The sequence below is a fragment of the Lepeophtheirus salmonis genome, chromosome 2, assembly GCF_016086655.4.
Source record: "Lepeophtheirus salmonis chromosome 2, UVic_Lsal_1.4, whole genome shotgun sequence".
Lineage (NCBI taxonomy): Eukaryota > Metazoa > Arthropoda > Copepoda > Siphonostomatoida > Caligidae > Lepeophtheirus > Lepeophtheirus salmonis.
The window spans coordinates 17,018,062-17,033,386 of NC_052132.2; the positions used below are offsets into that span (position 1 = coordinate 17,018,062).

The window sequence follows — 15,325 nt, forward strand, 5'->3', positions numbered from 1 at the left end:
TCAATAACTGGTTCATTTTTGCAAATATTACAAAAGTTATCTAATAAAATGTTCCGGAAATTGAAAATACTCGCATAAAGGGCAATTTTTGAATGCATTTTTTGGTGCAAAAAGTATCGTCTTGTAAGATTTTTCTTAAAAAACTGAAAATTGACGTTTTATGCCAAATGGAAAAAAAGAGAGAAAAAATGAAAAATTGTTCGGAAAATGACAAATATATCACATAAACATTATATTTTTACTTAGCAAATTGATATGCAAACGAATCTCCAGACAAATTTCTACAAACTTTATTTTGTTTATTAATCCCATATTCCATTGGAAGCTCATTTTTTACACCTGAAATAAACGAAATTACTATTTTAACCGATTTCTTTTTTAGCCCATAACTTTTTTGATTTTGAATAAATTTAGAAAACGTAGTTATTCGTATAGTCGTTTTTTTAAACGCCAATCACCTATTGATAAATAACTCAACTCCCTATCTAGTCTCCTTGAGCTGCAAAAAAGGGTTTTGTGTTTTGGGTATAGAATAAGCCCCCTTTATATGACCTACCCAAAAATCGATAACCCCCATGCAAAATTTTATCCTCCTAGGTTCAATGGAGTGGGTGTGTATAAAGGACGTCTACACACCAACACAAAAAATCTCTCTTTTACATATATATAGATATATCTCATTACCACACAAAATTGTTGTCGTAATTTATGTTTCACAGATTAATCTAAGAATTAGTTTAACTTATTTGAATTCAACAGTTTATTTAGTCAATAAACCAATATTTTACTATAGTCTGGTTATAACTTGAAATAAATATGCTTTTAGTGCCACTGAAACTTATTTATATGAATGCATATTAATGATAATGAGATATGCACGTATAAAATGATACTTTTTTTTTAAATTTTAAACTTTTATAGTGAAAAAATGGTCACAAATTTAATTTTCAAAATATGCACCTTCGCTAGCCACACATTTTTCCCATCTTTCAGTCAATTTATAGAAGCCTTCCCAAAAAAAATTGTTCGTCTTTGGCTGCAAACCAGCTATCGATCCATTTTTTGGCTTCAGTGTGTGAATCAAGCGTAAATCATTGAGTGCGTTGCCCATCGATGCAACCAAGTGATAATCGGAAGGCGCCATGTATGATGAGTCAGCTGCATGAGCAAGAGGTTCCCAGTTGTACGATTCACAAGTTGGCGGTGGCTATAGAGCGATGTGGTGGTGCATTGTCATCAAGGAAAAATAGCTTGTTTTGCCTGGCTTAATATTTTCGGCATTTTTGGCGTATAACATTGCTCAAATCGGTCAACACCCAACACCCAAATGGATAGGTTGCTAGAAGAGTACTTTGTATATCTCTTATTTTTATAAAAAAATGGAAACAATTTGTTAAAAAATTGTCTGAAATCCTATAAAGTATCTAATATATGATTTCGAGTCCAAGTCAAGTTCCAAGCCAAAGGTTTAGGGGTTTTAGTCAGATCTTTGATTGTGCAAGGAGTACTAAAGAAATGGAGAGGACACTCATTTTTTCTGTTTTTAATTTTTACATAAGTAGTTTTTCATTCTTATGGAACCCCATATTAATGTAAAAATCTATTCGAAGGAATTTCTTAGTTTATAATGTTCATCATACGAAATTTGCACTCATGTAAAAATAACCTTACAAATGATATTAATTAAATTTGATTAACTTTTATACAAATAAGAAACCTAGCCATGATTTAATAATTAATAATTACAATGACAAACCATAATCGTGCCTCATGTTATCTGAAATAAAACAAATTGATACATTTTTTGTCCAACACATTTTCACTATAATATATTATTAGTGGATGTACGGTGTGACCATTTTTATTCCAATAATATCCATGGATTTCAACTAGAAACACTAAAATTGTAATTTAAACATATTGGAAAAACTGAAGAAACAGTTTCTGGCTTTTACATTTAGAATATTAATCATTATAATTTAAATACTAGTTATAAAAAGTCAATAATTTATCCCCCATCCACCCTTTTTCTATCCCAGGAGTCGGGTATCTTCTTTTATCGTTACTCCAAAAGAACTTGTAGCAATATTAATTTACTCCAAACTAGTGGCATGATGTTTATTTTAATAAACACTTGGAACAAACTCCCATTACCCCCAAAGTTTTCTAAATTTCCTCCAATTGAAGTAATTTATCCCTGTTCCCCGACCACTGCTCTATGCCCCTGGATGGAATAGTAGGAAAATGTTAGACAATAATGTCTGAAATAGCATAAGGTTGATGTACATAAACACTTATAAATGCAAGTTTTTTTTGTTTTTTTATTTTAAAAATGATATTCAGTAGGAAAAGGCATAAAGAATTATTGATTTTTATTATTAAAGAGGGATAAAATTACGAAGGGGAGTCCTAAGATTTGTTTTTTTAATCAAATTGCTGCTTCCAGCATTTATAAATTTACAGTCAAGACTTGAACAAGTTTAGGAGTAGGATTCTCATAACTCATTTGAAGCATTAAAAAACAGCATTTCAATCAGGGAGGACTACAAGGGGGAGCCCCACTTCCCCAAAGGAAGGGATTTTTATCTTAATCTAGAAAAATGAAGTAGGATTAACAAATTTTTATGGGATTTGATTTTTAAGAAAAGGTTATTCGATTAAATTCAGGCCCCGGGGAAAAAATAACTGGATTTAAAAAGAAAAAAAAACTGAGCTCCCCAAAATATAGTCCTGCCCCTGTGAATAGGTAATTATCTGGTCTAAAACCCTAAGTACGACACTGATAGACGCGGAATTAGGAAATAATGTCAAAAGACAAAACATTGAACGTATAAAACTTAGAACTAACAATTTTTATTTGGATATTTCGAAATGAAGAAAGTTCAAAAACAAAAGATCTGAGGGCATGACTTTTGGTGATGTGGATTGAAGTTATAACTGCAACTTAATATATTAAAAAGCTATAAAAAGTTATAAAATTTACTACCAATTTTATTATTCATTTTAAGTGAATAATGATTTTTTTTTAACGTAAATATACATTAATTGGTTGCAATTTAGTATTGCCCTCATCATTGCATTTTCATTGTTCCATATATATTTTTTTTTTCACGAAATATCCTCATAGAAATTGTCCGTTCTACGTTTTGTGTTACAACGTTATGTCCGAGTACCGATAGATGCAGAGCTAACAAGTAAGAAAATAATTTTTTGTCAAAAATCGACATGCTATAATAATCCTTCATATTTGACAATACTGAAAATAAATAATAGTAGTTGTATTTAGTAAAAACTCGACTCCAGAAATGTAACAATTATCATAAACATCTCGACATCGAAAAATTTAACCCTTGATATCTAAAAACAATCATATTCAATTTGGTTCCTTAGCCACGCTATTATAATATAATGTTTTAAAATTATAATCAAAGTTATTTTATATTTCCGACTATACATGTACTCAGTATGAATTTTAATTTATATGTAAAGTTTGTATCATAGTTTGCTTGACAGAATGTACATCATACTTAAAATATAATTAAGAAGCATTTCATATCTTAAACAGTAAATAAAAACATTGGTAGAAAAGTTGCATAATTTCTAAAATTACATTAACTATTCTTTTTCATATGTCTGACTTAGAATAAAGTTATCTTAAGAAGTGTTTGGCACAAAGGATAAGAGATCCTCATTCCTATGTTCCATTAACCTTTAGGATTTTTTATGTCTTGAATCCTTTTGTAACAAAATTTATATTCTGGGTTCTTATAAGTGTTTTCATGATGAACAGACTTTGAACTCGTTCGACATTTAGCTAAACAAAGCTCATACTGATCCGAAACACTCAGTATTAGAATATTACTAAGAATTCTTGCTTCATTAAGGACAGACATCAAAAAAGTCTTTTTATCAGGACTCATGCAACAGGAAACACAGTCCTCATATGCTTGACAGCAACCCATATCTAGATGGCAATGAGTACAGGAATACTGATATGATTCTGTCGCGTTTGTATCACAGCAACCACTTTGGAGAACGGATTTTCGAGGGCAAAGATATCCCTTATCATCAGCTATTGCAGATGATCCTTGTATAGTATGACGACAAGTCAATCGATGCGGAATCGGAGATGAGGATGTTTCTGAGTCATCTAATGATGAGACCCATGAAAAGGGTTCATTCCATTTACGAAGACGATTTTCTGTCACTTTATTATCTTCCTTTTCATTCTGCAGTGCAGACATCTATACAAATCAACAGATTTATTAATCATATTAATTATAATTAATTGAATACCTGGTAATAAATTAAGATTAAAGGTGCAGTAGATAATACGCATATGAAGAATATTCCAAGTCTAAATTTGGCTTTAACCATGATTTGAAAAAATTTCTAAAGAGTAAAAAATACTCGAGTGCCGTTCATGTTATTATTTCCAATTGGCAATTACAGTTTTTCTTATACTTTGAGCTGTACAAGCCAAAAGTTGTTATTTTGATCACGTGACTCAATTCTTTTGTTATCCACACGGCGTTTTCTAAATTGTATCTCGCAACCTCTCATTTGAACATAATATAAACAAAAGAGCATGCAGGGTACAAAATCAGTTGATAAGTTATAGACAACTTTAGAGCTATTCTACATTTTATATACCACCAACATTCATAGCTTAACTAAAGCTAATTGAGTTCAACCAATCAACGTTCGGAACACTAATAAGGCGAAGAGTAGAAATGAGTTGAAAAATCGTCAGCTAATAAATATACTATGTACATTTTTATGTTAATAATAATAGAACAACACTGTTAGAAATTTTTTATATTATTTAATTGTTTTGTCATTTGTACAACCGAGCGCTATGTAAGTATAAATAAGATCTTATCTTCTGATCGCTCGATCATCAGGACCTAACTCATTGTAATGGAAACTTGAACTGTTTAATTATTTATGGACTTTGATAAAATAATTAATATTAATCATTATATACATACGGATTTTCATGTAACACAGGTAATATTTTGTATTAGATATAAAAGACGGATGGGTCAATAATATAATGTTAATACGTTATGTAAATTGTAAAGACTACATAATAAACGAATACATATTTTTTTGTTCTAGGTATTTAATATAAAACCTGGTTTTTCTGTGATAGTTGATTGATAGTTATTTTCATAGACGCATCCAAAAAAGTAAGTGACTTAGACGATTATATTGTCTGTACTGTGGATTTTTTATAATATTTTCTTGCAGTATTTATAGCCACAAATGAATATGATTAAAAATCAGCTCAATAAGTACAGATACTTTTTGAAAAGTGTTGCCACTTACTCCGTACTCTACCCTTCTGCCAATTTCGTTCAACAAAAGTACTTCAGAAAAACTGGCGAGGTTGATCTCGCTGAAACGAAGAGATTCTGGATTTATGGTACTTTTGCTTCAGCTCCATTAGTATATGGATGGCAGAGTATTTTAAATGCTTATTTTCCTCTAGTCACTAGGCCATACGTTATATTGAAAGTGAGATCATCGCTTTAATTCAACATTTTGGTTTAATTAGTTTGTATTTATTTAATTAGGTCTGTCTTGATCAATTCGTATTTGCTCCTGTCATTATTTTTTTGTTTTATGTGGGCATAAATGCCTTAGAAAGTAAAAGTGCTGCCGAAATTAAGGAGGAGCTCATTGAAAAGTATCGTATGACTTATATGGTAATTATAATTTGCTTACTTTTAATCTTTATATTTATGTATTTATATTTTATTTTTTTCAGTCTGGAATGTTCTACTGGTCGTTTGTTCAAGCATTCAATTTTAGATTCGTAGAATTCAGATATAGGACAATTTATACCTCAGTAATGAGCTTTTTTTGGACTATAGGTCTCTCATACATGAAATCTCTGTCTTTGAAGGTTCAACCAACGTAGCATCGTTTCACGCAATTTTAACTTGTCTTCCAGTTTTCTTATTTGATGGATTCTTTCAAATAAGCTCGAGCTAACGTTCATTTTCCTAAATATGCATGTTATGAGATTAATTGGAACTTCCAGAAACAATATCTACTTCATTATTTCAAATATTATTTTACAATGTGCAAATACAAAACACATTTTTTAATAATTGAAAATTGTAAATCTTATTAAAGGGATTTGTAGAAATTCCACATTTTATTAATTTAATATTTTTATAATTAAGGAATTAATAGGTCTAATAATTAATTATATCTCATTAATTTTATATATTAATTATCTCCTCTTGAACTTGTAGCTAAGCCAATTTTCTTATTTTCAACGTCATACACGCTATAAAATGCACTTAAGAAATTAGATCCAAGATACCATTGTGGTTTTTTTTCTTTTGCAAGACCTACAAATCCGGAGAGGCAAACTTTCATACCAAGAATTCTTGTCTACAGGGTAACATAATTTAAATAAAAAATATGAAGAGACATAAAATTATTTACTTCAACAATGTAGTCTTGTGGTTTTAATTTAAAAATTTGGTCATCAAAAACGAATTCAATGGTTGGAAGACTAAGAATTGCGTTACAATATACTTTATAATATCCATATGTAGGGGCCATTTGCGTTGCTCCGAGCCATTTATTAATTATTTTAGTTTCCCAATATGGTCCATAAATGAACTTACTTCCGGCATCAAATATAACATTGCAACCTGGTGAACCGGCGTATCCGCAACCACGATGTATTCCTTTGATTTTAATGCTGAAATGTAAAGCCAATTTGAAAGAAGATATGTAAATGAGTGCGAAACATACTTTAAATATAATTTACCTGTTCATTTTTGTTCTCCACATACTATCAGAGTTTAATGGGATATAAGAAATATTGCCTGAATAGTAAGATGAATCTATTCCACCTAAAATAAGTTGGCCATTATTGTTTTTTGATACTGATTCCCGACTAAGCCAAATTGAGAACAAGTGTTCATCAATTAGATTTCGATCGATTAAATTGTTCAAAAAAGAGTTTGAGTCTTTTGAGAATCCCATTCCAAGGGCACCATCATAAATAGCTTCTCCAAATGGAACTAGACTTTCAGAAGTTGCTTCTCCAAATACTTGTTGTTCGACGCATTTCGTACCCACCTTAATAGAATATAAAAGAAAATTTGGCTAGTAAATCAGATATTGTAGCTTCAAAAGGTATTATAAGAAAAAAAATTATAGTACCTACAGGTACATAGTGTTGTGTCGGCCTTAATTTAGAACTAAAGACTGCAGTCCTGTACAGTACAGTCTCGATCAGTTCCAGTTCAGTCCTAAAACTTATAAAGTTTGGTCCTTGATGACGTCATTCAACTTTTTTTTTAATCAGTTCTAGAACTGACAGTCTTAAGGACCAGTCCCAATGACTGATATAGCCGTTGCTTAGACTGTACTGCACCGAATAAATCAAGACTGAAACAACACAAACTCTGTACACTTACACATAATGTATCCTTAGACAAATAGCCGGATACACTTCCAATTTTATACTCAACATCGAACTTGCTTCCATTCTCTTGATAAGTAGTACTATTCTCACTCTTGTACACGCTATGGGTATCTTTATACATATTAAATGAAAATCGTTTTTATGAATCAAATACAATCAATATCTATGTTTAGGACTTACTACAGGGTATGTTAAAGTATCCACATTTTGAAGATGGAACCCACGAATTCGTAGATTCCATATCTAAAACAGTATTAAATAGCTGTGGTGGTGTACCAATGGAAATTTCACTAAAAAATTCCAACTAATGTTGTATATATGAAAAAACATTTTAGTTATTAGGTTTTGTGCTTTGACTAGCTATTTGTTTCTTACTTACTTTATCAATGTTTAAACGATCCATATTAAACTCATTATCGATCTTGGATCCTCTTGACAAGGGGACTCTGTAATTTTTTGAAAATTTAAATTAGCATCTTAATAGGTCATTACTTAATTACTTTATCGATACTCCAAATGAAAATACAAATAGTTGGAATACCAACAAACAGTTGAAAAGGATCTTCATTTTACAGGCTTAATTGCCCTTCACGAAGGATGCTATAAAAGGAATATGTACCTCAGAATTTTTTTAATCTAACCTTAATATCAGTTATATGTAGATAAAATGATTAAAACTGATTAGTTTAGTGTGTATAAGTAGGTGAGACAGGGAACAGTTGTGACATTTGGCATATATATTTGAAGCTGGTTTTCCTTAAGGACGTCAAATTTAAACGAACAAATCTCTGCTAATGTTTGAATCTATTTAAAGCAGTTTTCTACAAATTGCATTTAAATTTGACCTTTCAAAGGTACCAAGTGTCTTGGTAATCGGGGAGGATTATATTAAAAAAAAAAACGAGTTTGAGTTAGAAATTAAGTAATTAGATTAAAATATATTTTTTGAGGAATAAATAAATGACTTTGTAAGTGATTGAGAAATTAAATTTCAATGCATTCCATCTTATCAAGATAAAATAAGATTTATAATATACTACGACAGTACCAAAAAGTAATTAGGCTTCGAAGAACATTTACATTATTATTGATTCCCACAAAAATTATCAGCATTCCCAAGAACTTAAAAACTCGCCCGTTAAAAAAAGTTAAGGGTTTACAAGTCTCAATATATGTACGCTTCTTTTCTTTTTTAATATGATGCACTGAGCTTTAGCTACACACGCTCATTACTAAACTTCATTTAATGTCAAATTAATTTCTTTTTTTATATGACACGCTGAGCTTCTGGTTAAAAATGAGCCCCCCTCGGCGAGTCAATCAAGCAAACTTTGCTTTATTAATATAGATATCACATATTAGTTTAACACATCGGATAAATTCACCCTCAGAACCCTCTGAAGGACTCTGTCCTGGCAAACAAGCATGAATGCTATGAATCATAAATAATGAATAATAAAAACAATATGTAATCGAGTGTTTTCACGAAGTCATATATATATTGAATCATAATTGAAGGTAACACCATCTTGGTGACTGAAAGTTGATATTTTTACTACATAAAATGGACAAATTTCCAATAAATCTTGATGAAACTGTATGAAATGTCTTTAAAAAAAAAAAGAAGACATTATACCTTGACTGAATAATACTTTATGTCTATGATAAACAGTTATATTTAAATTATTTCAAAGTTATATCTATTGAAAATCCCTAAAAATGTATTCGAATATTACATTTTTTTTTTTTTTGATCGATTAGAGACTACTAAAGTAAGATAATTAAAGAATAATATCTTATTCTTTGCATTATAATCATTAGTTTATTGTCACAATATGGAAATAAGGTAGTAAAACGATGTAATACCATATTTTTAACATATATTATAAAACTAAGTATTAGAGGTAGATAATTTTTGTTGGTTTCATTTTGATATCCAATAGTTAACTATTTTCCTTAATATGAATAAAAAAGGGTTTATATGATTATACAACTTAGTTGTTTAGGTCGGAAAATGGCCGACAACAACAATGCTGACTTCAAAATGCAACACTGGTTGCATTAGGGCATGAGCGTAGTTTGCTTATACTAGTTTGTAAATAAGGCGATAGAGAGTGACACCGTATTACGCATAGTAATAAAACTCATTGAATTATAATTATCATTAATACATATACTAGAGGAGACTCCAGGGCCCTCAAGCAATCTATACTTATATTAGCAGAGGCTACAGAAAGTCACACCACATTCTGATTAATTTATATTTTTAGTGTACTCATGACCTATTGACTCTTCAGGGGCGTCTGCAGGAATATATGTGTATTTTGATTGGTTTTTGGAATTTGTTTGAAAAAATATCAAAAAACTATTTTTTTTGAAAATTTTGTTCAAAAAACAGCTCTACTCGCGAAAAACTTATTTATTTTAAATTTAATATTTTGAAAAGTTTTAAAAGTTCACAAACAATTTTATTTTTTTGAAAAAAATAGAAACATTAAATTATTGGGAATTAAATTTTGAAAATAAAATTTCAAATATTAATTTTTTTGGAAAAAAATTCTAAAATAAAATTTCAAATATTAGATTTTTTGGAAAAAAAAAATCAAAATTCCATATTTATCCAAAAGAAATTAAATTTTTTGGCGGAAAAAAATTCAAAAATTTAATATAAAATAAAACATTTTTTTAAAATCTAAGCTATTCACAGAAAGTTTATTTTTGAAAAATAATATAGAAATATAAAATTTTTTATTTTAAGAATTCGATTTTTTAGGTATATTTTCTTCTTTTGGGGTGGGGGGTACAACCCCTCCAGTCCACCCCTTGAGTACACCCTTGATCTTTTTACTGAGCGTTACAATATCTCAAATTTCTTCTCAATGAGCGAGCTTTGAATTTTAATAAAATTATATCTGCTGGTAGTCAAAACAACCACTAATTCCAATGGTTTTAAACCTTTCACAACCAGAGAAAACCAGTATCTATAGTGTTGCAATTCATAAATAATACAAACATTAAAGGAGTAAGCATACAAAGTTGAGATAAGTTTTAATGTATGGTATTTAATTTTTCTTTAATATAAATAATTTATTCCGTGATGTTCACATAATAAATTTTTCGTACAAAAATTAGATTAAGATGTTACGAATAATTTGATGAATAGCCTAGGCCTTATCATTTGAGTAATGATAAAATAAGGTAAAAGAAGATTTCCTCGCCATGTCTGTTTTTTATTTGGATTTAGTAAATATTTACAAGTCAAGGAATACCTATACATGTAGACGATATCCATTGAGGTCACATATTTTATTATGATTTTTTTTTGATCACGCCTCCTCTCTAGTACTGAGTGGCTACTCTTTTATTATATTGGAAAACTTAGATTACCAACACAAATTAAGCTCAATTGGCATTTATACAGACCTGAACAGTTTAGCAAAAGCCCAATTGATATCCAGGGGGATATTTTGGAAGCTGATTGAGTATTGAGTTCCTATATTTGTATGTTAACTTCAAAATTTAAATGTTGCTCAGCTGCATAATTTGGTGGAATGACCTTTTTTTTAAAGAAAATTAATCCATATAAAAAAATTTTTACCCTGTTTTCTCATTCAATTTTTTCTTCCGGATCTATAATTTTTTTAGTAAAAAACAAACATTTCTTCATTTGCGGGAAGGGGGATAGATCCTTTTCGCATTTCTAAGCATCAAGAAACATCAAAATGAACATTGGTCATATGGTCCTTCGGCGAATTGTACGTTCTGCAAATTGTCCTTCAGCAGAAATGTTTATGGCCAATTGTCTTAGAACCTTAAATGTCCTATGTTTTTTGTTGTCAGTTGTCGTTTCCTCCTCAGACTTGATACGTCATGGCTATTTCATAATTTATTATTTTGGATAAAAAAAAAAGAGTAATAGGTTATGAATACTTATACTTATATATTGGTCATTTTATTATTTCTATGAAGAAATCTTGGCTATATTATAGGAATACAAATTATAGCAAAGCTTTTAACAAAATATTAAAAAACATTATTATAATGCAGTATAAAATAAAATACTATTTAGGATTTTAATATTATAAAATATATATATGTATGTAATTCATTTAAAAAATTGTGACAATGATAGTTTTGTAGTAGTTAAGAAATAAAAGGCAGTTGGTGTGAGTGACTTTTTTGGCTAACTACCAGATGATTTTGTGTCGTTTTCTGAAGTTGTTTTTTTTAAAGAAAGGTTGCTAGATGCGATGAAGATAACGACGTGATCCATGTTATCGAGGAGAGAACATATACGTGTAAAGTATAGCCACGGGCGTGTGTGCTCATGAATGACGGAGAGTATCGCTGAGGAGTTGTAAGTATAAATCGTTGCTGGACTTATAGAGTGTTGGTTGAGATTAAGTAAGTACCGTTGTGCTCCCTTTGAATGTTGGTAAATAACATTTTATATTTTCTTTCATGGATCTTAAAGAAAGAGATCTACACTTCACACAAGGTTAGTAGGAATATAAGATTATGCCATTACGCTTTTCGCATTGATGTTTGAATTCCGCCACACTTTTTAATAGTGACATCAAAGAGTATATACTATTCCTCTTAATCATATCATTTCTAGTATTATTTGGTGTTAACATACTGTTGTTATTCTCTATGACGTCGAAATATGTCTGTCTTACCAAGCATGTGGTAAGGTACATCAAATTGAAAATTCTATCAAGTCCGATGATGGTCTAACCTTGTATTTATATTTACCTTTATTTGACATACAGGGTTTGGAAGCAAACGTGGACTGTTAATAAGTGCTAATTATGTATATAACTAAAATAGAGAGTTTTTTCCTGCATATTCCGAATCTCCTGTCCTTTCTGCATAAGTAAACAAAATTAAACATTTCTCAAATCTTTCATCATGAGTGAGCAAGAAGCAAAAAGGCAAAGGATCTCAGACATTCTGGATTCCAAAATTGAGGTGTACAGGGTGTCCACGATAAATTGGAACTACTTTAAACTTCATCCAGATCCATAATGTGGATATTCGGGGTTAAATCATAATAATAAAAAAGGTTGCGTCAACAATACACTATAACTTCCACCACAATTGTTTTGACAACAAACAATAGTCATCATGGAACAAGCAAGGAGAGACGCCATCCTCGAATTGGTTCGCACGGGACACAAGCCCTCTACTATCTACAAGCTTCTTAACTACCCCAAGACCACAGTGTACCGGGTCTTCCATGCCTGGGAGGCTGAGAGAAAGGTCTGCCGCAAAACCCACAACATCAGAAGTGACCGAATCTGCACTCCCCACTTCCTTGAAGGCCTCTGGAAGTCCATCAAGGGTTCGCCGGGGACTTCCTTGTCCAGGTTGGCCAAGAACCGTGGAGTGAGCAAGCAGTTGGTATCCAAGGCTGTGAATGAGGACCTCGGGTACAGGTCATACCGAATGGCCAAACAACACATCCTCACGGCATCCATGAAGGCCACCAGGCTCACCAACGGTAAGCGTCTCCTCAATGACCTGAAGAGCCATGGAGGAAGAATCATCTTCTTCTCTGACGAGAAGAACTGGACTGTCGACAGAAGCTACAACGTCCAGAATGACAGGTGGCTTGCCAAGGAAAGCAAAGAGGTCCCTGAGGTATTCACCACAAAGTTCCCGTCCTCCGTGATGACCCTGGGTGTCATCTGCAGCACCGGGGAGGTGATGCCTCTTTTCTTCTTCAATCCCAAGAAAAGGGTTAACGTGATAAGGTACTGCGAAGTCATCGATGAGTTCGTCATCCCCTGGATGAAGGATACGGCCGCTGGGAGGGAGTTCATATTCCAACAAGAATCAGCGCCTGCACGCATCGCCATGAGGACCACTAACCTCTCCAAATCCCACGACATCACTTTCTGGGATCGCAACACCTGGCCCTCCAACTCACCCGACCTCAATCCGTGTAATTACTACTGGTAGAGGAAGTTGGAGAGGGAGGTGTGCAAGGCCAGCCACAAGAACATCGCCCCCTGAAGGGTTCCATTACGGGGGGTGGAATGCTGTCGATTCCGCGGAAGTCATAAGGGCATACAAATCCTTTAGGGGCAGGATGGAGAAGATGATGGCTGCTGAGGGAGGTCATGTTGAATAAATTTATTGTTTAATATCATGTCTAACTTTTTCATATTAACAAATACACTCCAAATTCCATTTTTATCTAGCAGGTTGAATTTTAAGATATTTCCAATTTATCGTGGACACCCTTTAAGAGATTATGGGGATTGTAAAGTACTCCAGGAGCTTCATTTTCAAGGTGGCCAAGATGAAAAAGGATGGAAAAGACTTTCTAAGGAACGAAGGAAGTGGTGGGCACAACTTGAAAAGGGATTCTGAGTTTCTGGGGGGCCTGAAGAAAAAGATCATGGAGGACCCCACAAAATCCATGAATCGCCTCTCTAACGAGTTTGACGTGGACTAAGGGAGAATCAGGCTATGAAGGAGGGCTTGTGGTTGTCCTCTTACACAAGAACCCGACGCCCCCTGTTGACGGACACTCTGAAAGAAAGGAGACTGCAGAGGTGCAAGAAAGTTCGTTCGTGGATCAAGGCAAATGTATCCACAGTAAAAATATTATCTGACGAGAAGATTTTCACCGTGGACCAGGTCTACAACCGTCGAAACGACTGCTGGTCCGGGAGATCACCAGAAGAGATCAAGGGGGTATTCTGTAAAAAAAGTATGCCTCCTGCAAGGCTTTCCACCACCGTGTGGAGGCTGTGATTGCTGCTGAGGGTGGTCATATTTAGTTAACATGTTCACAAAGGTCGTGTCTCAAAGTTTTGAGGGGAAAAAAAATCAAAATTATTGACATTTTTCTAAAATCAGTCATTCTGTCCACGCTTTGCTTCCGAACCCTTTACTATAAGTACACAAAATTATACAAAAAGGACAAACGACTAAAGCCTTTGTGTCACAACAGACTCAAAGAAGAGTTAAAGATCGAAAATGGAGTAATTACTACCTATATCATATCTAGATACGAAATGGGGTTTGTTTTTATTTCCTTCATCTGATAGCTGTTCGTAGCTAATTTAATGAAACGTTTTAACAGATAAGCTGCTCCTTTGAAACATGCTTCAAATTGTCAGAGTTAATTTTCTGAGTTCGTCATACCAAAAATTCTTACGATTTACAACCTCACAGATATCAACATCATTATTGTTATTTTTTTTGTGTATTTTCGAATCAAGCATCATAATATTTCCTCAGGCTCATAGTAACTATACCTATCTGATATCTTTTTTGACATTTGAAAGACAAAGACATCTTCTCCTCAAGAAATAGTTATGGACTTGGATTCGAGACTTGGGACTTGAGTATATATTTTAAGACTTACGACTTGAATTGATCACACAATCAAAGACTCGACTTGAACTAACAATATAACAGAGGTGGGGAAAAGTCCTTATACTGCAAGTCCAGGTAGAGTCTCAAATCTTTATATTATATTATGTAGCATTTTTTTGGGAATTTCATCGATATCAAGACTTATACCTAACATAAATAAAGTTAATAGCAAGTTATGTAACTTCTGTCATGTTAAAAAAGAAATAACATTACTTTCGTGTAATAATACGACCAATAGAATTACTGTGATTATCTCCCACTTGGTTACGGTTAATAGAAGTAGTAAATCTATTAACCTTCCCACTTGGTGTATTAATAATAATTATATAACTTGCACAAATATAAAAATCTCCTTCTATTCATAAAAATGAAGACTAAGTATTTGAAATTGAATATATAAAATTGTGTTTTTGATCCATAGGAGAGAGTGAGGATACTTCTTACGTAGGAGACATGTTACACTGTCAATAACTATAA

The 15,325-nt window shown here is 32.2% G+C and overlaps 3 protein-coding genes across 3 annotated transcripts; 1 reads left to right on the top strand and 2 right to left on the bottom strand.

Moving 5' to 3' along the window:
- Positions 1 to 3,419: 3,419 nt before the first annotated feature.
- On the bottom strand, positions 3,420 to 4,459 carry LOC121132334 (SREBP regulating gene protein). The gene is made up of 2 exons (XM_040727721.2): positions 4,297 to 4,459; positions 3,420 to 4,244 (listed from the first exon to the last, which is right to left on the bottom strand). The coding sequence occupies exons 1-2, from the start codon at positions 4,375 to 4,377 to the stop codon at positions 3,705 to 3,707; spliced, it is 621 nt and encodes a 206-aa protein (XP_040583655.1). The 5' UTR covers positions 4,378 to 4,459; the 3' UTR covers positions 3,420 to 3,704.
- A 386-nt stretch (positions 4,460 to 4,845) lies between these two features.
- On the top strand, positions 4,846 to 6,800 carry LOC121132335 (mpv17-like protein). Its single transcript, XM_040727722.2, has 5 exons — positions 4,846 to 5,010; positions 5,122 to 5,192; positions 5,254 to 5,520; positions 5,580 to 5,711; positions 5,774 to 6,800. Exons 3-5 carry the CDS (start codon positions 5,269 to 5,271, stop codon positions 5,924 to 5,926), a joined length of 537 nt encoding a protein of 178 aa, XP_040583656.1. The 5' UTR covers positions 4,846 to 5,010; positions 5,122 to 5,192; positions 5,254 to 5,268; the 3' UTR covers positions 5,927 to 6,800.
- Positions 6,134 to 9,170, bottom strand: LOC121132333 (aspartic protease 4). The gene is made up of 7 exons (XM_040727720.2): positions 7,957 to 9,170; positions 7,836 to 7,902; positions 7,637 to 7,760; positions 7,449 to 7,567; positions 6,794 to 7,107; positions 6,463 to 6,724; positions 6,134 to 6,408 (listed from the first exon to the last, which is right to left on the bottom strand). The coding sequence occupies exons 1-7, from the start codon at positions 8,022 to 8,024 to the stop codon at positions 6,241 to 6,243; spliced, it is 1,122 nt and encodes a 373-aa protein (XP_040583654.1). The 5' UTR covers positions 8,025 to 9,170; the 3' UTR covers positions 6,134 to 6,240.
- Between the last annotated feature and the right edge of the window lie 6,155 nt (positions 9,171 to 15,325).